We start from the raw sequence: 20,688 nt of genomic DNA, 5'->3' as shown, positions 1-20,688 counted from the left end.
GTGACCTTAGCCTGCTCCCCATCGACTGTCAATGCAAGTTATACACTATTATCAATGCTTGCTGCTATCAAAGGAGCTGAACTCGCTAATTAAAAGGGGTGTCCGGATACTTTTGGACATGTAGTGTCCAATGAACGTGAACATGAATTTCTGTAATTGTGGACTGTGGACAAATAAACAGTTATTATGCATAATCTTTCCAGATGTTACTCTGAGAATACCTTCCAGGGCTTCCTGCACCGCTGTCTGAAGCTTGGAGCCTGATTCTGATGGACCTCGGACTTTGCATATCCATGTACTGCAAACAAAAAGCAAAGCCGAGCAGAGCAGAGCGGAGGGGAGCGGAGTGATCAGAGTAACCACTGTTGTGAAAGTGAGGTGAACTTTGGCTCAGTGAGCTCAGCAAACCCTGAAAGCTCATGAATTTCTCAAGCTCACTTGTTTGGGATGATTGCTTGGCGCCCTCTAGTGGCAGAAAACAGTCAGCTCACTTTTTCACAGGTCTAATCTGGCACTGCTTTCACAATTACAGCTAAAACCACCATTCGCAACACTACTAATGACTCTGACTATATAGTGAATTTATACACCGACCAGCCATAACATTAGGACCACCTGAGTGGGTACCCTTTTGTGGCCAGATGTATACACACGGTTTTTGACAAAAGTATTGGGACACATGCTGCTCATTCATTGTTTCTTCCAAAACCAAGGAGCATATGCACAGAATTTGCTCCAGTCAGATGTATGCATCATTTCCACATTAATCAAATACACTCTGTTGACAACGTATTTGGACACCACTGGTTCACTGTTGGTTTTGGAGGGTAAATACAATGGCTATATTTGTGTTCCATGAAGTTGAGGTCTGGAGTCATCTTCTCACAGTGGGAAAAGGATGGAGAGAAACACCTGTGGACGTTCTCAGACCTCAACAAATCTCTTCCTTTGCACACTTTCTGAAAATTTGTAAAATTCCCCTTTGAGCTACTAATGAGGTCAACTCTGAAGACTGGAGATTTACACACCGACTAGCAGGAACGTATAAGTTAAGATGACTGAAATGATCACAGGACACGTTGGCTACACAGTGTCTTTAAATAGCTTTTGGGTCTTCAGGGCTTTGACCTCATTGTGGGTTTACTGCTGAGGCGAGGAAGGAGATTGAGGGAGGTGATGTATGAAGAAGGCTGAAAGACTCTGTGAATGAGGCTGAGGAGAACGAGGTTACACTCTCCAACCCTAGCTCAACGGATAGAGCACCGGGCTATGAATGAAACGGTTGTGGGTTCAATACCCAGGCTTGCAAGCTGTCTCTGTTGGGCCCATGAGCAAGATCCTTCACCCTCTCATTGTCTGTATCCAACACTAATGGTCAATATGGTTGTCTTGTCCAGCATACATACCCAAAAGTGTCCAGACTACTTAGACTTGGGCACACCAAGAATTTTTAGTAATAATATTACTAGTTATTATTATGATTAATACTACTACTACTAGTTAGTGCTGGCTCAGTGGTTAGAGCAACCAAGCTATTGATGACATGAGGGTTGTGGGTTCGATACCCGGGCTTTTGAGCAAGGCCTATCACCCTCTCTGCTCCCCTGGCGCTGGAGTTGGCTGCCCACCGTCCCTAGTTCACCAGTGGGTGTGTTCTCACCACCACGGATGGGTCAAATGCAGAGGGCACATTTCGCTATGCAATAGTACAGTAATAAATACTTGCACCTTTACCCTTATTATTAGTGGTAATATTAATATTAGTAATTAACAAGGCTTAATTTGCGAGCTTGTGTATCAAGGGCCTGCTATTAGCTAGCATAAATAAAGCCTATGCTAACTTAACTGACATGTTGCTCTTTTCGGTAGGTTATGAGGTTATAAGTGGCTACAAGCGATTATTCATTATCTGACTTTCTCTTAAATAATTACTCAAAAAAACAAACAAAGTTGGAAAAGCCGCTGGGGCATTATGGGAAATGTAGCTAGTGCCTGTAGTGAATTTGCAGGATGCAACCCAGGATAGAACCAAATAAGTGGGTCTAATGACACCCCTGCTCCGATGCTCAACATATATACCTACACACTGTAGCTACTTATGGTATTTATGGTATACCCACATTTATGACTTGCTACTGACGATATTACCGGGTTCTTCACTTAAAGGCTTTGGCCAGAGGGGTACAAAGCCCTCCCCCCCCTCCTAGTGGGAGTCTGTGGAGTCGCGGAGTGATGGAGCTTCTTCCAAAATATCTGGACTGATTTGAAGCGGCATTTGTGATCCAACAGTCATTCCAAGTCAGTACCTGACCTCACCGACGCGCTTATAGGTGGTCCATTAACTGCTCCTCAAAGTAGCTTGAATAGATAGCTTGCACAGGAACATCAGAAGAAGGAAAAAATGAAGAAAATACAAGAACTGACTGCAAATGATGCCACTTTACTAAGCTTAGAACAATATTCATGGACATGATACGTGTGGGTCAGAGTGTGTCCACTCAGCACATTCCTCATACACTTTACATACACATACAATCCTTAAACGCTCTTTAGAAAGCTCTTGCAGCGAAGGATTAGACGTCCCAAACACTTCAGGATCTAAAAAGATCAACCTGAACGTTTGACAGGTTTAGTCCCAGAACTGCTTCGTACATACAGTCTCTCTGAGAAGGTCAGGTGTTTAAAACATCTCCAGCAGCTGAAGTCATTTGGTCCCAGTTATTTGATAGAAATAAAGATGACAACGGCTAGAACGTGGCGTTCGTCCCAGCCCCCGATTACACACGTCCATTAGACGTCAGTGGTTCTCAAACTGGTCCTGACGGTCCCACAGCTTTGCTCCATTACAAAATACTGGGGGAGAAGGAAATTGTGGACCTGGAGGCTCTTGGGGTCCTGAGGAACCAATGGCTTACTCAACCTGAAAACGTGACAATCAAACCACCTGCTTTGTGCCGTGTGTAGACTATAGGGACAAAAGTATTGGGACACCTACACTCACCCATTCTAAATCCAAAGGCTTTCAAATGGAGTTGGTCCCCCTTCGCAGCTCATAAAAGCTGCTGGAGGCTTTTCTGCACTATGCTCTGAGCTTAGCACTCGGCCCTGACCCCGCTCTCCCTGCCCGTGGTCTGACAGACACTCAGTGGCTGAGCTGCTCTCTGTGAGCTGTTCCTCCTAAACGCTCCCAGTGTTGAATAATAATAATAATACCACTCAGGTGGAGGAAATTTGTAAAAGCAGACGCATGGCTAGATGTTTGATTTGATATACACCTGATTTCAAATGATTAAGGTGTGTCCCAATACTTTTCTCCAGATAGTGTACCGGTGTACAGATAGTGTATGGGCTTCGTTGGACAGCATAGCCATCCCAACAAATGTGAAGAACTAAAAATAAAATAATATGCGGCTTCTTCACTCCTGCTTCAAATGCATTTTTTTATATATTCTGGACCATAAAGAGAAAATATGCAATAATAATAATAATAATAATAATAATAATAAAAAAAAAATCCTACAAGAATGCAGAAGGCAAACTGGATGACGTATGCAAACAAATGAGACAAAAGTGGTAACGAAACGTTAACGAATACAGAGGCACCGAGTAAGCTGTTGTACATCTTGCTTTACAAACCATTTAGAAACTACACAAAATAAACACCTCATCGTCATTAAACCAGTTACAGAATACATCAGCCTGCTCCATGCACAGCACAACACACTGGGCAAGATGAAGAGCGCCCCCCCCTGGCAGAACCCGAGAGGTGCAAGGCTCTGGAAATGTGGCGTTGGCGAAAAAAGAAACGAGGGCGGGGAGGAGCTGGTGACTGAGGGGGTCGTTTTCACTCAGAGTTCATTTGTCTTTATCGGATTCTGTCTTTTCTTCTGTCTGTGACGCCTCCGCCTCGGGTGAAACTTCCTCGTACCTGATGGAGAGAGAAGGGGAGGGGAAGAGAAAGAGACATTGGCATGAGGAGGTCAACAGAGTACAGCTGAAGAAAGGTCAGCACAGGACAATCAGCAAAGGGCACCGGAGACAGCCTGCTCCTTGTTGCTGGCGCTTACAGCAGGGGTGGGCAACAGGGGCCGAAGTCCAGCACGGTTTGCTGATTTCCCTGCTCAGACAGACCTCAATTAACTAAGCCTGGCAAGAAGTAGGTTGAATTAGGTGTGCTTGACCAGAAATCTGGCCTTCCAGGACCGGAACTGCCCACCCCTGGCTTATGGAGTGTCCGCATAGACCGGTTAAGACTGTGTGCATCTGGTTCATTCTACAGCCTCATGACCAACCTAGAAGAGGCCTCTCGCCTTCTCTACTAGGTTGTAGATCCCTACAGACCCTCTGGATCCTCTGGTTTGTATAGTTCTCTGCTCAACGAAACTGCAAACCAGGGTCATGTTATCGAACTTTGTGTGGTGGAATGTCTCCAGCCACAGTTTTCTCTGTTGAGCAGAGCTGAGCACTTAGAGGTTTCCACATTAGACATTTATTGACCGTCAAATTGTAATTAGCTGTTTTGGTATAACTTAGGCTGGCATTATCATATCATATATCATATATACTGATACGAGGCCTAAAATTTAACGCTGTGAACATAAACGGAATTGATTTAGGGGCACCGGTGCACAGCGTAGCTGCACACCTCCCAGCATTACCAGGCCCCATCAAATTAGAGGTGCCCTAGAAAGAAAAGCTTGGCTCCTTGGCGTAGTTAAATAATGTAAATGCTGTAAAACTCATACTTTCATAACAGTCTTGGCTCATAAATTTACAGCCCCAACATTTACATAAACCCAGATATCTAGCAAAAGCCTCTCGAGGCTAAACGCAATGGCTACTTCTAGAAAATATGGAAGTGAGGCTAAACAAAGGAGTCAGTCGTCCTCAAGGCTCCATTAACGGACATTACTCCCAGCCGGATGCAGCAGCAGTGTGGACGTTCTCAGAAGGTAAATAACTATACTTCTCGGTCTTGAGTATCAGGATTATATCGGGATAAGGCCAAGCCACCTAAAACAAAAGTGTAAAGGCACCCAAGACTCATCCCATCCAGATCTAACAACTTGAAACTGAAACAGCCCATTGCTCCTCGCCAAAAGCTTGCTGCAGAACCCTGAACGGACACTATGCTGACATCGAAAATTGCCATCCCTGATGTCAAAGGAGACACTCAACTCCACTGAGCTGGCTAAACGGCCTAGTGCTAAGATACTGCTCATAAGGACCATTCAGCATTACCTCAACCACTGAATGAAGGAATAAAGCCCATCAACCTGGTGTAGCCCTGCCCTGCATTTCCTGGAGTTGAGCTGAGGTGGGGTGGAGGGGGTGGAGGTGTCTGAGCAGGGCAGGGGTACTCCAGGACCAGAATGAGGAACACTGCTTTAGCATTACAGGATGAGAGGATGAAGGTGGCTGTGGTGATGTTGTAGGGATGGAGTATAGAGTATAGAAGGGAGGGAGAAAAAGGGGGGGGTGTAAATCGATCGTGGCAGATGGAGGGGGTGGTTGGGGGTGGTAAGGGGGCATACCTGCCCAGGTGATGGTAGACAGGGCGGTAAAGGAGACGTAGTGGTCGTTACATGTTGGAGGGGGTGTGGCGGCGGCGGCGGGGGGAGGAGCCGGCCAGGCTCTGCATGGAGTTGGCCAGGCTGGCCGGGGAGCCAGAGACAGTGGGGAAGTGGGTGAGGCGCGGCGTGTGAGGCAACACTTCCTCAGACGACTCATAGCTGCGCACCACAGCGGGGAGAGGGAGAAAAGGAGGAGAACAAGAGAGGGGAAAATGAGTGAGGGAGGAGGAGAGGAGGGTAAAGAGGGTAAGAAACAGCACAGAGAGAATAGAGGATAGAATAGGATCATAGAAAAGCAGATTTTTAGAGCAGCCTAAAATGATCGTTTGCTGGAAAATCAAATTTACAATTTTCCTTCCAACCCAAACGTGGATGATCTGCCAAAACTGATGTAGGCAATTGCCAATATACTCGCTTATGTTTTTTGACGATGTACGGCACACTGTTATCCATAGACATGGAGTGGCAGCAACCTTATAGCCAAATTTCAAATATAGCTAATATTTCTTCAGGTCTCTGGAGGGCAGGTCTCTTCACTGAAATTTGGTAGTTGCCCTACTCAACCACACCCACTCTGAATGTTAATTAACCGAGGAGTTGAATCAGGGGTGACTGAGTAGGCCAACTACCAACCATTGCCGGAGACTGGCCCTCCAGGACTGGAGTTGTGCACCCCTGCACCATATGGACAAAAGTATTGGGACACCTGCTAATTTATTGTTTCTTTTGAAATCAAAGGATATTAAAAAGAGCTGATCCTGCTTTTGTTGGAGTAACTGTTTCTACTGTCCAGGGAAGAAGGCTTTCTACTAGAATTTGGAGGAGCACTGCTGTGAGAGTTTGACTGTATATAGCAAAAAGAGCGTTAATGAGGTCCAGAGAGTCCTATTCTATTGGAAGTACTTCTCTACAGGGACTAGACAAACTGTGTGTGCCAGTAATGGATGCAAATTCAAGTAGCTGAATGCATTATTAGAAGGGGTGTCCACAAACTTTTGGACACATACAGGTTTGACAGATTCTCTCACCAAACTATCACACAGAGAGAAAGCAGCACTTTTCAAAATGTAGATCCACTATGTATTTAGATCTGGCCTAGGTGTGCAAGGCTGAGCGTAGGAGCGAGCGAGGCCTGAGGCTGGGATGTAAGGACTGGGCGGACTCTCCCAGGACAGTTCCAGTGCCAAGATTTAATATTGAGAGACAGTAAATCCTCAATAGATCTAGGCACTTAGATGTTTATTTTCTATATATTTAAGATGTACATTATATTCAGTAGGTCTATACATTTGATTCCTCATCATAATGCACAGAGCTGAATGGCTAAGTAGCATCATGTGACATTTACAATGCATTCGATTGGTCTGCAAATCTCCAGGGCCACTAAACGTGTGCCGGACAGGCTAGAAAAGCTATGCTTATATATTCAAACATTCCAATAGTTTATCAGTAAAAGGTCCAGGTCTGGATAGGACAGTGTCCAGATCCAGACCTGGACTGTGGTCCACCTATTACAGAACCAGGACTAAGAACCAGTGTTTTTTTCTCAGCTTGCTCGTTTTTGACATGGAGTGGCCAGCTGGATCTGATCCACTCTGGAACAGCTCAGAAAGGGAAAAACAAAGAGTGCAGAACCACCTCCCCGCTGGTTGCCATAGAAACACAACTTAGCACTCAAGCCGTCTGATGTCCATTCTGAAGGTCACCGCCTGATGGTTGCCATGGCAGCTATCGGCAGGATTTCCTGCCAATGGTAGCTGGGCTGGAAGGGCAGGTGCATTCCGATGCCCCCCTACTACCGTGCCAACTTCACTTTCCCTCTGCCAGGAGCTCAATATCACCTTCAGTGCTTTGACCAACACACCCCACTTCCTTTTCGAGAGGCTGATCGGCAGTCAGATTAGGATTAGGGGATTTTAGAGAGAGTGTGTGTGTGTGTGTGTGTGTGTGTGTATGTGTGTGTGTGTGTGTGTGTGTGTGTGCGCGCGTGTATGCGTGTGTGTTTATTCACAGGCAAATACTGAGTTTGTGTAATAAACAGTGCCAACGTGTCAGAACTGAAATTAGAGAATATTAAAAGTCCCCATCTCCTACATTTTACTTGTAAACGACCCGTTTTCTGATTGGCTGTCCAGCACTGCACCTCATCAGAAAAGCAAACAGGACTAAAAATATAATTATGTTGAATTTGAAATATTGTATGCAAATGTGTTCATGATTGGGACAGCACTACTAAGATGAACTCAAAAAGGGGTTTTCCAGTACATCGGCCCTTTACTGGTGAGAGAAATCCTAATATGTAAATTAGCTTTATGCAAATTATCTCCGTTCTGATTGGCTGTCTGTCCTATACCCCTAAACTAATACGACTACTACAATAGTAGGTTGAAAGTGAAATGCCGTATGCAAATGTGTTGCAAATGGCCTCCACGGGCCATTTTAAAAAGTTTTTTTTTTTCAGTGACCTATATGTAAATTACCACTGTTCTGATTGGCTGCCTGTACTGTGCCTCATTCAGAAAGCAGTCAGACAAAGTCATGTAATAAGCTGAATGCAAATGTGTTCATGCCTGTGACATCACAGCCAAGATTAATTTATTTTTGGTAGCCTGTATGTAAATGACATCTGTTCTGATTGGCTGCCTGTACTGTGCCTCATTCAAAAAGCAATCGGGACGAATATACAACCAAGATGAATTTGGCCCGTTTCAAAAAGGGGTCCTTTAAAAATTCCAAGTATTTGGGGCAAAGCTCTAAAAGTCAGGGTCTTGTTTGTTATTGTGACCTATATGTAAAGTATCTTTGTTCTGATTGGCTGTCTATCCCGCACTTTATTCAAAAAGCAGTCAGAAATGATTTCATGACTGTGACCTCGCAAGCAAGACGACTTTAAAAGGAGGGCCCTTTAAAACTCTCATGAATTTGGGGCAAAGTCCTAAAAAAGTCAGGGTCCTGTTTGTTTTTTTATGACCTATATGTAAATGACCTCTGTTCTGATTGGCTGCCTGTACTGTGCCTCATTCAGAAAGCAGTTTGAAAAATTCATGCAATAGGTTGTTGTGAAAAAGCTGAATGCAAATGTGTTCATGCCTGTGACATCACAGCCAAGATGAATTTATTTTTGGTGACCTGTATGTAAATTACCTCTGTTCTAATTGGCTGCCTGTGCTGTGCCTCATTTAAAAAGCAATCAGGCACAAACACAACTACTACAGAAATAGGCTGAATGTGAAATGCTGTGTGTAAATGCTTTCATGACTGTGACATCACAACCAAGATGAATTTAAAACGGCCCGTTTCAAAAAGGGGTCCTTTAGTATTTCGGGCAAATTTCCAAAAGTCAGGGTCCTGTTTCTGTTACCATGATTCTTATGAATAATTTACCTCATTCAAAAAGCAATAAGGACTAAACTATAAATAATATAAAATATAATATTAAAATATTATATTTATTATAAAAAAGTTCTGAAAGTCAGGGCCCTGTTTTTTGTAACCTATATGTAAATGATCTCTGTTCTGATTGGCTGTCTGTATGGCACTTAATTCAAAAAGCAGAAATGTGACCTCACAAGCAAGATTCATTCAAAAGGGGGGTTTCCACAGCATGGACCCTTTAAAACCCTCAAGTATTTGGGGCAAAGTCCTAAAAGTCAGGGTCCTGTTTGTTTTGAACTGGGATGATAAAAATGCTGGCGTAGACCAAACAGACCTAACTGCTGGCCGGGCCGTGTGCTATCTGAAGTGTTTAGAGAAGATAGTGAAGGCCTGCAGGCCGTTTACCTAAACATCTCCGTCAGCTCTCCTTTCAGCAGGGCCACCACCACTGGGAAACCCACACAGGCTGGGACCAGGTATAGCAGAGCAGGCTGGAAAGCACAGAACACACGCAGCATTTTCAGTCACTGTTCGGAAAGTGCATTTTCCCTTCTGTTAGTTCCTTCCTAGCTTCTCCATTTCTCACCTGGGCGTGTTTGAATGTGTGCATGACGAAGATGGTGAGGCCCAGGCCAAAGATGTAGGCGAGGAAGCTGGTGTAGAAGTATGTCCGGGAGTTGTTCTTCAGACTGTGTAAAGAACGGACACATTTCACTGGACCTTTGCAATGCTTATATGTGCATGGCTCCTTATATACAGTGCTTTGCAAGTCAAAGACCACCCTTTATTTACTTAAATCCCAGTCAAATGTGAAAGATCTGAATGCAAAAAATCTGAGAAAATGTACCTGACATCAAAACGAAGCAGCAGAGCGATGAAGATCCCTGAGAACAAAAAAGAAACATGGCTTCAGTGTCTGATTACGACTACATGAATCTGCTGGCCAGAGAAGACGTCACTGGGTGCGATACGATTTGGGCACCCAAAAGGTTAGAGAAGCCGGCTTGGGGCCAGAAAGTCAGTCAACGGCACGGATGAGGTTCCCATTAAGCAAGGCACCTCAAGGCTCAAATGCTACTCGGGTGCTAAGGTGGACTTTGTGTGCAAGCTCACTGCCCATAGACACCAGTGTGTGTATATGTGTGTGCCATGGCTGGGTTAAAACGGAGGCTCAATTCGGTTTGCCTGCTGTACAATAGTCATAAACTGTGATCCTAATCTTAATCTTATTTTAAACATGTGGGCTGTATTACAGAAAGCCCAGACTTTCAATAAAAGGAACAAACCATCTTGATGGTGAAAACTCCTGTGTAACACTTTTTGTTTATTTTAATATAATATAAATATTTTTTCAAATACATATTTTAAAAGTTAGCTAGGGTATCAATTTTGGGTTCAGAGGTTTAAAATAAAAAAAATAAATTAAAAATAACAATAATAATAATAACAATAATAATAAAGAGGTGCCTGACCCTGTAGAAATGAAAATAACTGCCTGGGAGTAGACAGACCATCCTTTAAGGACTTTTAAGTATTATTAAAATGAAAAATAATTAGTAAAATAATAACTAATGATTAATTAGTTGGTTATTTTTTTTTCTTTCAATGTGTGATTTTTTTAATACTCTTTAATACAGACATTTTCCACGACTTTTCCATAATTAAAAACTCACACACGATGGCCGGACAGTATACCTACACTATATGGACAAAAGTACTGGGACAAGTGGGAACCCTGTAGGCATTTTCTAGGTTTGCAGTCAATAGTAATTACATTTTTGCAATTAGGTTTGCATGTAACTAGCTTGCATTTGGCTAAACAGCATCATAGACTTTATCTGTCTAAAAGTACCTGGAATGACAATGTCCCCCAGACCCAGCATGGCAAAGTTACTGGCATCCAGCCCCCTCTCCAGCAGGTCCTGTGGGAAAACCACTGCAAGAACAGAGACAGAAAAGCCAAGTCAGTTTGAGAAGTCAGCTGACCAACCAATGCTAGCAAGCAGATACATAAATACAATTAATAAATAATACTCACACTTAATTGGGGCTTCGAATGACTTTGCAACAGTCACCATGACGTTGGTGCCAAAAACCTAGAAGCCAAGAAGCAGATTGTCACGTCTGATCATCACATATTCGAAGACAGCTGCATATGAGGAGTGGTAGTTGAAGTGGAAAACCACACTGATAGAAAGTGACCGAGCCAAAGGACCGCCAACCTCGTCTGACAGCCAATACAACTTACATCATTCTGATGAATTTTATGTGGATCGAATAAGTAGAGCAAAACCCAGAACGCAATTCGTTCCAAAATAGAACATTTAGAATATTAAAATCTATCTAAACAAATAATATATATATATATATATATATATATATATATAATTTTTTTTCTGGTTAAAATGTAACTAAAAAAATTAAGTAATGTATATCCTTTATATTATTTAAATTATTTCCTCTTAAATTGTATTTTCCCCAAAAGAAAACAGCACATCATGCAGCAACGCATGTATGGAGTTACTAGGGGTGTACTGACCACAATACAGCAGTGTCCCAATTCACTTATTTAGTGAGTGTTAACATTTCAATTTACAGTTTATTAATTACTGCAAGCTACATTACAAAAGTACTAGAAATTAAATTAAATTATTTGGTTTCCAGTGACCCAACCTAACACTCCAACCACTAACGTCCCCCATGTTTATCCCCAACATGCTAATTACTATAAAAACAATACAACATGCTGCATGTCAGTTAATACTCCAATTAAAACTGCTGTACGGTAAACTTACCCAGAACACATCGTACACAAACAGACCCCCCAGCAGGATGCAGCCAGTGCTGACGTTATTCAGGTGTAGGAGCTCAACTCCATTCAGGGCAAAGGCCAGACCGAAGAGATTATTGGCAACCCAGTGCTGTCAATCAAGAACACATGATGTCACATTATTGAAATGACACACACACACACACACACACACACACACACACACACACACACACGTATACAAATAAACAAGGCATGCCTAAAGACACTACGGACTGACTGATCTATCAGCAGGTCAATAAAATCAGCCGACCTTAGAATCCAATTTATTGGTTTCAGAAAAAAAAAAAAAAAAAAAGAAAAACCCAAAAAATCTCACTTTTATTCTACAACAAAATAAGTCACCTCTAACATAATGAAAGTTACTGAGACTGCCGGTAAATCATGAAATACCATCAGTCAAAATATCAAAAGCATGTCAAATCCACCCAAACAAGCAGCCTGTTATAGCAGTAGATTATTAAAGGATGAGAGTTTCTGAGTTTCGTTTAAGATCAGAGACAAGTGCGAAAATCACACACACACGTTAATAAAGTCAATTATTGTTAGTAAAAATAATTGACATTTTTATTATTTAATAACATAAGACATTATACATGTTAGAGCATTTTTAGCTCCTTAAAGGACATCCTGCATACATTTGTCAACCATTCTGCAGGAATCATCGAGTTTTGGAATGAAACAGTTGATAGTAGAGCTTACAGACTTACACCTCTAGCGGACGGACACTTACCACACCATGTTATTCAGAATTGCGGAGCTGAACCGTACCTTTTTAAGGACGTACCAGACGCCCACAACGCTGCTAATCCCCAGGCATATCAGGTCCTTGGTGTCAAACTCATAGTTGACGATTTCTGTGGGGAGATCGGTCCTGTTTTAGTGCTTCAATTTAACATTTCACTGCATTCAACACATTCACAACCCATCTGAGAAACCGTCAGCTCAGTCAGGCACGGAGCATCGTTTTCGGTTTCTGACACGGACATCTGCAGAGAATCACCCTGGTGCTCTTGGCACAGCTTCTAACTGCCATATGCTGCTACTCTCTCTCATTTCCTGACCATAACCGTCACCTTCCCTCACTCTCGGCCTCAGTAAAATCAGTCACCACCTTGTGTTTTCTATTTTCTACTGCGGCTCACTCACTTTTTTTTTTTTTTTTGCCTCAAGAATGGGACGTCAGCCATCCAGAATACAGCACAGTACTGTTCATAACAGGTGTTGCCACAAAGCAGCTTTCCAAAGATTCAGATCTGAGCCTCTTTTGAGGAAGCCAATGGTAACAGAAGGTAAAATAAAAGGTCAAAGGCAGTGGAAAAAAGGGAGAATTAGGACTGACGAGACTGTGAGTCATTAACTAGGAGAATGCTGAAATCTCTCCAGGTGCATTTAAAGTAGCATGGCTGACATTAAGACCTTCAAAATGGTCCCAGTAGACGATTATCCTCCAGATTCAGCAACCACTTTTAATACAATAGGAAAAGCCCCTCATTTTTTTCCCCCATCAGTAATCTAACCTGGCTACTTGAAAATATCTGCATTTAATAACGTAGCCACACGGTGGTGTCCAATAATTTACAGCAGTGCCTACAGGCAGCCCAGCATTTCCTTTTTAGGGGTTTAGGACACCTGCTTGTCTGGGTTGTATCTTTAGTGACAAGAGCATTAGAGAGGTCAGGATGTTGGATGATCATCATTCTTCCTCATCATCCCAGAAGTACCAGCACCATGGAGCACCAACCATCCATCATTCCAGAGAACACAGTTCTTCCACTGCTCCCCAGCTCAATGCTGGGGGGCTTTATAACCCTTTAGTCCATGCCTGAACTCCCCAGACAAAAAGAAAAACTGCTGAAAGTAACTGGTGTTGCCATTCCTGCCACTGCTGGTAGACCCGTGTGACCGTAAGCTTCCAAACACCTGCAGATTCAGCTACTTCCTCCACACTACGGCCTTCGCCCAAGCCCAAATGCAATCCCTCTGCTTTGTGACCCATTTCCTACATATCCAACGAGACACTCACTGCACTGTCCCACCTCTTCTCAGTCAAGGAGTCCTGTCACACACCCGCAGGTATTTATAGCCCCATCTACAGGAGCCTCATGTCCCTATCACCTTATACAGGCAAGATTGCACAGCTAGGTAGATGTAGTCTCAATTTCCAGATTTACTTTCAATCATCGACCCACATTTCTTATATCAGTGCACCCCTACAGTTCAACAAAGCTGGTATTCACAGATTAATGATTTCAAACAAACCCATTTCTTATTCAGGCTTTTCCTTTTTCTTCATATCTCTACTCAATCATACCAGTCCTCACCTTCTTTGGTCTCTCCTGATCCCTGGGTGAAGAGGAGCTGGTACTGCTTGTTGGGCAGATTGGCGGGGAAAACCCTATTCATGAAGGGACTGACATAAGACAGACAATGCAGACGGCATTAGACAGATGTAAGTGTTAGAACTTGTCGAGGATGGTCTTTATGCCCATGAGTGCCCCTTACCTCATCGTGTGCGACAGAGCTAAAATCCCCAGCACGAAGAAGTACATCGACAGGAGAAGGTTGATGTACTCCTGAGAGAAGATCTAGATACAGAAAGACACAAGAAAAGCAGTTTAACTGATACGATCCCTTCATTAAGGTGCGCAAGTACTGTATACTCAGTTCGACTGAGACAGAACTGTCATTTATTTAAACACCAAGAAAGTAAAAAATATATAGTAAAATTAGTCCTGTAATTTCAATGATCTTCAGGGCAAATGTGCAGTCAGGTCAAACTAAAGAACAGCAGAAACTCAGCTGCTGCAAAGACGATCTACGTTTTAGATAAATGTATGTACGATTTTTGTATTATTTGTTTTTAAAATAAGATAAAATACATATTTTAAGATAAGATAAAATATAATAAAATGTTTTGGGCCATTTGTCCACTTTTGGACAATGTGAATCAGATCATTGTTTTTTGGAAAATGACATGAAATATGCCATTCTTGCCAGTCTTGCCATTTTGAGGATACAAGATATTTGAGTAACAATCATTTAAATGTTATTGTTCAGTAGAGACAGGTACTCCATCAAAATTATATTATTATTATTTATTTATTAAATATTTTTTTAAAAGACCCTTGATTGCTGAAGCAGCAATGAATGAGCGGTTATCCCAATACTTATGTCCGTATAGTATAGCGTGTGTGTAAATGCACACAAACTCAGATTGTCTAGTTCCTGTAGTGAAGGACGGCAGTAAAATTGCAAGAATTTGATCACTGATGATTTATTTATATAGGATTAAAACAAAAATCCAATCCCAATAGAGCTTTTTTACAAACAAAATGTAAGTAAATAATTAGTAAAACATTACTTTGAAAAAGGTGCACAATTTGTAAACAATTTATAAAGACAAATCATCTAAACCCTGGTTATGAAAGAACGTGATCATGAGGGGGATGCCGCTCACCTTGAAGAACAGATAGAGGCCGAAGAGAGTGCAGCTGGCAATGATTGGAAAGCGAGCTGCATCTCTGCTGGTGATGGTTTCTGGCATGTCTGAGGAATTCTGTGAAAAAGACAAAGAGAGATAATGAAGACAGACAGACTTCAGAGGTAACGAATGGAGCTAACTTTCTCAAATTACCACCCCCCCCCCCAAAAAAAAAAACAAAAACAAACACCCACACACCAAAGCAGCCCAAGGGTTCTGACACATTTACCCTAAGAGGTTTAAACAGAGTCAAGTCAAATTTATTTGTATAGCTTTTTACAACGGTTGTCGTCACAAAGCAGCTTTACATAATTTGTAATTAGTAAAAGATATAAGCAGACATTAAAGATCCAAGACCCCCAGTGAGCAGCCAATGGCGACAGTGGCAAGGAGAAACTCCCTCAGAGCTGGAGGAAGAAACCTTGGGAGGAACCAAGACGCACAAGGGGGACCCAACCCATCCTCCTCTGGTCAGAACTATTTAGAAATTATTGATAAAAGTTACCAAACCATCGTTAATACCATCTATAATAGAGCTGGGCAATATTATATCGTATTGTGATAAATCTGGTTATCGTGGTACACGTTAACGTTTATGAGTATACTGTACATATCGGCAGTGCTTAAAGAGCACTGATCATCTGCACGTTCCATTACAAAGAGTGTGTAATCAGTCTTATTTAATTAAAGGGAGTGCAAAGTAAAATTGAGTAGAAAATATATATTTCTTTATTTTACACTGTTGATGCGTTTTGTCTACATGACGAAGTATTGTGATAAATATCACACATCATAAAAAATGGCTTTAGATATTGTGACAGAAAATGTTTAAATATTGCCCAGCTCTAGGTTTAAATATGTGGTTACTCTGACATCAGTGTTAAAACCCAAACCATTAAAAATGGAAACCAAGAAATGAGGAAAAATGATTCCCAGAAGTCGTTCCCACACTCGAACTATCCACTACGGTGAGCTGCCACGACACATGCCAAACAATGCCGCAAATTAAACTGCCGCCACGGCGGAATACTGCTGCCATAAAGTGGGTCAGGGTGGTGGATAGTGTGTCAATGACTCAAAAGGCCTCAATTTAAATATATGAGGCTTCATGTTTGGGAGCTTTTCTTCCGCTGTGAAGTTCCTCTTTGAAAAACATATTACTTCATACTGTAATGGGATCTTAAACGTCATTTAAAAACGCATGCAGAGCAGCGCCACAGCTCCAGCACACCCAGATCATCGCTGGCTCTGTCTTTGCTAGCCCAACCGCAGCTAATATCCTACACTATAAACTAGAACACGCCGTTTCAGTGGGCGATCTACCCCAAACTGCTTGATAGGAGCATTGAGTAGCATTTCTACCCTAAAACAGCAGCGACCCTACCCTAAAACAGCACTGACTGACTAACAGGGAGAATGGCATCTCTGTCAATGCCACTCCAGGCCCATTTTTGCTACTACTGCACTATGGGACAGAGTCATATTAGTGTAAACTCCTGTAGTACTACTCTGCCCATGTACAGTTGTCCATGAGAGGGTGCGAGATGAAGCAAGATTTGGACTTACTGCAGTGGTGTAAACATGAATTACACTCCACAACTGCAGGGGGAGCCTAAAAGCACCCAAAAAATGATGCTCTTTATAGAAAATGTCTATTAGTAAAAACACATGTGGATGCTGTTTGAGAGCGGGGAGGTGGGAGCGTGAGGTGGAGGAATTTGAGGAGCAGTTGATGATGAATGAAGGGAGCCCTGATATACCTTCACCTTTATGAAAATGTAGGTCTGATAACAGACTTGCTGAGGCCATATCATGGTCAGCGTTCAACCGTTTCTACAAATCGCTTCTCTCTCCCAGAATACTTCAGTAAAACAGAACTGGTGCCTCAAATATGAGAAATAAATGTTTAATAAATACACAATAAAAACATAAATTAATGACTATAACAGAATAGAAAACACCACACTTCAGTTTTCCAGTCTAAAGCTGTGCTGTGTACCGATTCCTGAAGCAGACTGACACCAGCCTTACCCCTATTTACTACTAAGTGCTGGATGAGCCTATACAGTCAGGGGGTTTCTTCCTTGCACGCCTCCCATTAAAATCAGACGTGTTGAGTTCTTCACTTTCTGATTGTTTTATATGCTGTACTTTGACATCAGCTGTTATAAGAGCTACCTGCAGATCCTGTGATGGCTTCTTTACCCACCTTCAGGTCTGCGATTGGGCTGAACTTGCTAGGACGGCCTGACCTGGCCATGTTAGCCGTGGTCCTAAATGTTCTCCACTTGTTTTTAAAACCCAGTCCCAGAACCATCTTCTCATCTGCATCTACAGCCTTCTTTCTGAAGGCCTCAGAGAGCTCTTTGGATCTGGCCATGATGGGGACCTTCTTTACCACTCACTTCAACTTCAATCAAGAGCAGACCAGACTAAATCATCTAAACGAGGGTTAAATAAGACCTCAGACTCCTCCAGAATAATCCCCTCTAACTATGTTCTGATCATCTGCAGCTGAAGTAGCAGCATCAGCTTCAGCCAGCAGTTTTGACTGCACTGGACTCCACAAAACACTCGCAAAGCTGTCCACACCCGGCCGTGAAAGCCCCACCGCGGTTCCCCTGCACGCAGACACCATGAGGCGTGAATGACACAGGTGGTAAGTAGGCGGTGTCTGGCTGTGCCACCAGTGCTGATACTCACTCCGTAACCACTCTCAGCACCGACCTACGGGCAAAATAAGAAACGTAAGGCCAGGAGGAAACACTACAGGCCGCTTTCCTAGACATGGACTGAGCCTATTGTCGGACTCAACTGCAAAGCCAATGGTGAGTCACCACTGCACATGCTTTTCGGTCTAGACTTGGGCTTAATCTGGGTCTGGGAAAGCAGTCTTTAACATTTAATGACAGAATTAGGAGTATCCCAACAAGGTGCTGGGTTGCAAAACCCCACGAGTTCTGAGTTCCCTGTAGAACAGCAGTGGACTAGTGGGCCTGTTTATAGTGAGAGGCATGAGCAATAATAAAGCAGGTGAGGAGCTCAACCAACACTCAACCAACACGACTGCATGACGTTAACCCCCCCCCACCCCAAAAGCCTGATCAGATACCAAACATGGAAGATTTGAATAGATTAAAATAAAATCTATTCAAATGAACCTTCTTGATGAACTGTCAGCGTTTTTTGTCCTCCTGTCCTGTCTCCTCTCTTTTAGTACAAAACATGCAATATTATTTTATTATTTAGTCTATTTTATTCTGATTTTAGAAACTGGTACTAAAATCGTGATTTTACTGGGGTTTACTGTTGGATATTAGCATATCTTACCCAAGTTGTGGGCCTGTATTACTTATAGAAGAACAAAGATCGGATAAAAATTGGCTGATAGTCAGCATTAAAATGTGTAAATAAATAAATAAAAAATTATAAATCAAATAAATAAATATATATATATATATATTAAACATATAAATAAATTACACATTTTACATATTATTACAATTTTTACACATTAATTATAGTATTATTATATTACAATATGCAGTATTTTCACCCCCTTATAAATTACCCTATTGTACAGTAATAATTACCCTAAGCTACAGTAATTGTCAGAAATACACTTTTTTTTTTAGAAATCCTGTAAAATAAATAAATAACTGAATTTTTGGTTCTGATTTTTCTTTTTTTATAAACAGAATCAGCATCCCAGGCTAATCCAGACCCGTCTACTACAACCCAACCAGCATACACCTTGACCCAAGGGTTGCGCCATGCCGTCAAGTGAGAGCCCAATTCAGCCGTGCTTTAAAACCAGAGAGGCAGAATACACAGGTGCAGGAGCTGAAGAGCTGCAGGAGCCACTTCTGAGCCTGAAGCTGGATGAAGCTGGATGAAGACCTGCTTTTATTTGTATACGTATTTTATATTAATAAATAAAACGGAGCCACGAGTCATTGTCAGTCTTACCATGTTAAGCAGTGTATAAGCACTGATATGAGGTCACACGTGCCATATGTTACAGGATGTCAGGAGACACACGGCTACTCAGATGTTTCATTCTTGGAGATATGAAGAGAATTTACAATGAATTCAAACATTTTTGATCATTTATTGATCGTCCGGACGATTTTCAAAATTGCAAAGACTACAAACACAGCTGCTCGATCAGCTATGTTATTGGAAATGGCTGAACTGGATTGATTGTGAGCATTAAATAAATGAGTTCAGTTTATTATTATAAGAAAATAAAAGAAATAAGAAAAATAATATTATATAAATATAATAATTATAATTAAATTACAATACGCAATATTTTCATCCCCTTTTATAATTAACTCATTGTCTTATAGTAATCTGATATGCATATTTAATAACCTGTAGGTTACAGTAATGGTCAGAAATACACTATTTGTAGAGGACTCCTGTAGAAAAACCTTGTAAGTGACAGTAGTCTGCTGCACTCCGGTTCAAGAAGAGAGCGCCAGCTGTTCAGCAGGCGAACATCTGGCATATGGGAACCCCTCTATCTAACATTACCACCCTCCAAAATGCATCCCCCTGTAGACTAGCAGTACAGTACACCGGCCGGAGGGTAACCGAGCCACCCCAGCAAATCCGGGCCGGTCTTATCCGGCTTCCCTCGCTTATCCGAGTCCGTGTCATTTGGCCTAGATCGCAGACCCGAGCTAAACCGGAACCCACCTTGCTTTTGGAGCTGCTGACGGAGCGCAGCGCACCGAAGAAAATGGGCAGCAGGGCCATCAGCACCAGGCTGCCGTACGCCAGCGCGGTGCCCTCGGCCGTGGCCACGAACTTGGCGGCGGTGGCGTTCAGCGCGTCCGTGCCGTTCGCCTCCTGCAGCGGGGCGCCTTCGGTGGGCAGCGGCGCAGAGGATCCCTGGTCTATATCGGCCATGACGGGAGAGTGTGTGTGTGTGAGAGAAAGCGATGAAGGAGTAGAAAAGGTGTGTGTGTGTGTGTGTGTGTGAAGCAGAAAGTGCACGGTCAGTCCGGAGCGCCTGGTCACAACAACCGCGGCGGTCTTCTCTCCGGTAAGGCCACGTTTCCCTAAAAGCTCTCCGGGAAACTAAAGCTTTCTTCGGCTCTGTGGTGAGAAACAGTCGCGATACTGCCACCTATCGGAGTGGCATGTCAAATTACGCACAATACCTGACCAGTGTGTGTGTGTGTGTGTGTGTGTGTGTGTGTGTGTGTGTGTGTGTGTGTTTCGTTTGATGGTTTTGCTGGACCTTCAGCATTGGGCAGTGGTGGCTCAGCGGTCAGAGCTATTAATAACAGGGTTGTGGGTTGTGGGTTCGATTCCCGGGCTCGACAAGCTGCCACTGTTGGGCCCTTGAGCAAGGCCCTTTACCCTCTCTGCTCCCCGGGCGCTGGAGTTGGCTGCCCACCGCTCTGGGTATGTGT

At 42.7% G+C, this 20,688-nt stretch overlaps 1 protein-coding gene across 4 annotated transcripts; it reads right to left on the bottom strand.

Annotated features, from left to right (window-relative positions):
• Positions 1–2,420: 2,420 nt before the first annotated feature.
• On the bottom strand, positions 2,421–20,365 carry hm13 (histocompatibility (minor) 13). 4 transcript variants are annotated; one of them, XM_072696915.1, is made up of 14 exons: positions 19,967–20,365; positions 17,966–17,989; positions 15,239–15,337; positions 14,284–14,366; positions 14,103–14,191; positions 12,550–12,635; positions 11,744–11,869; positions 10,987–11,044; positions 10,801–10,884; positions 9,796–9,832; positions 9,535–9,637; positions 9,354–9,439; positions 5,535–5,732; positions 3,840–3,928 (listed from the first exon to the last, which is right to left on the bottom strand). In XM_072696915.1, exons 1-13 carry the CDS (start codon positions 20,177–20,179, stop codon positions 5,582–5,584), a joined length of 1,239 nt encoding a protein of 412 aa, XP_072553016.1. In that variant the 5' UTR covers positions 20,180–20,365; the 3' UTR covers positions 3,840–3,928; positions 5,535–5,581. The 4 variants fall into 4 exon arrangements, with proteins under 4 accessions (XP_072553018.1, XP_072553019.1, XP_072553016.1 ...); XM_072696917.1 differs by lacking the exon at positions 5,535–5,732 and having other exon boundaries at positions 2,421–3,928; XM_072696916.1 differs by lacking the exon at positions 17,966–17,989.
• Between the last annotated feature and the right edge of the window lie 323 nt (positions 20,366–20,688).

Source organism: Salminus brasiliensis, chromosome 14, assembly GCF_030463535.1.
Source record: "Salminus brasiliensis chromosome 14, fSalBra1.hap2, whole genome shotgun sequence".
NCBI lineage: Eukaryota > Metazoa > Chordata > Actinopteri > Characiformes > Bryconidae > Salminus > Salminus brasiliensis.
The sequence above is the reverse complement of the archived record's forward strand: the minus strand, read 5'-3'. Positions and strand labels throughout refer to the sequence as shown.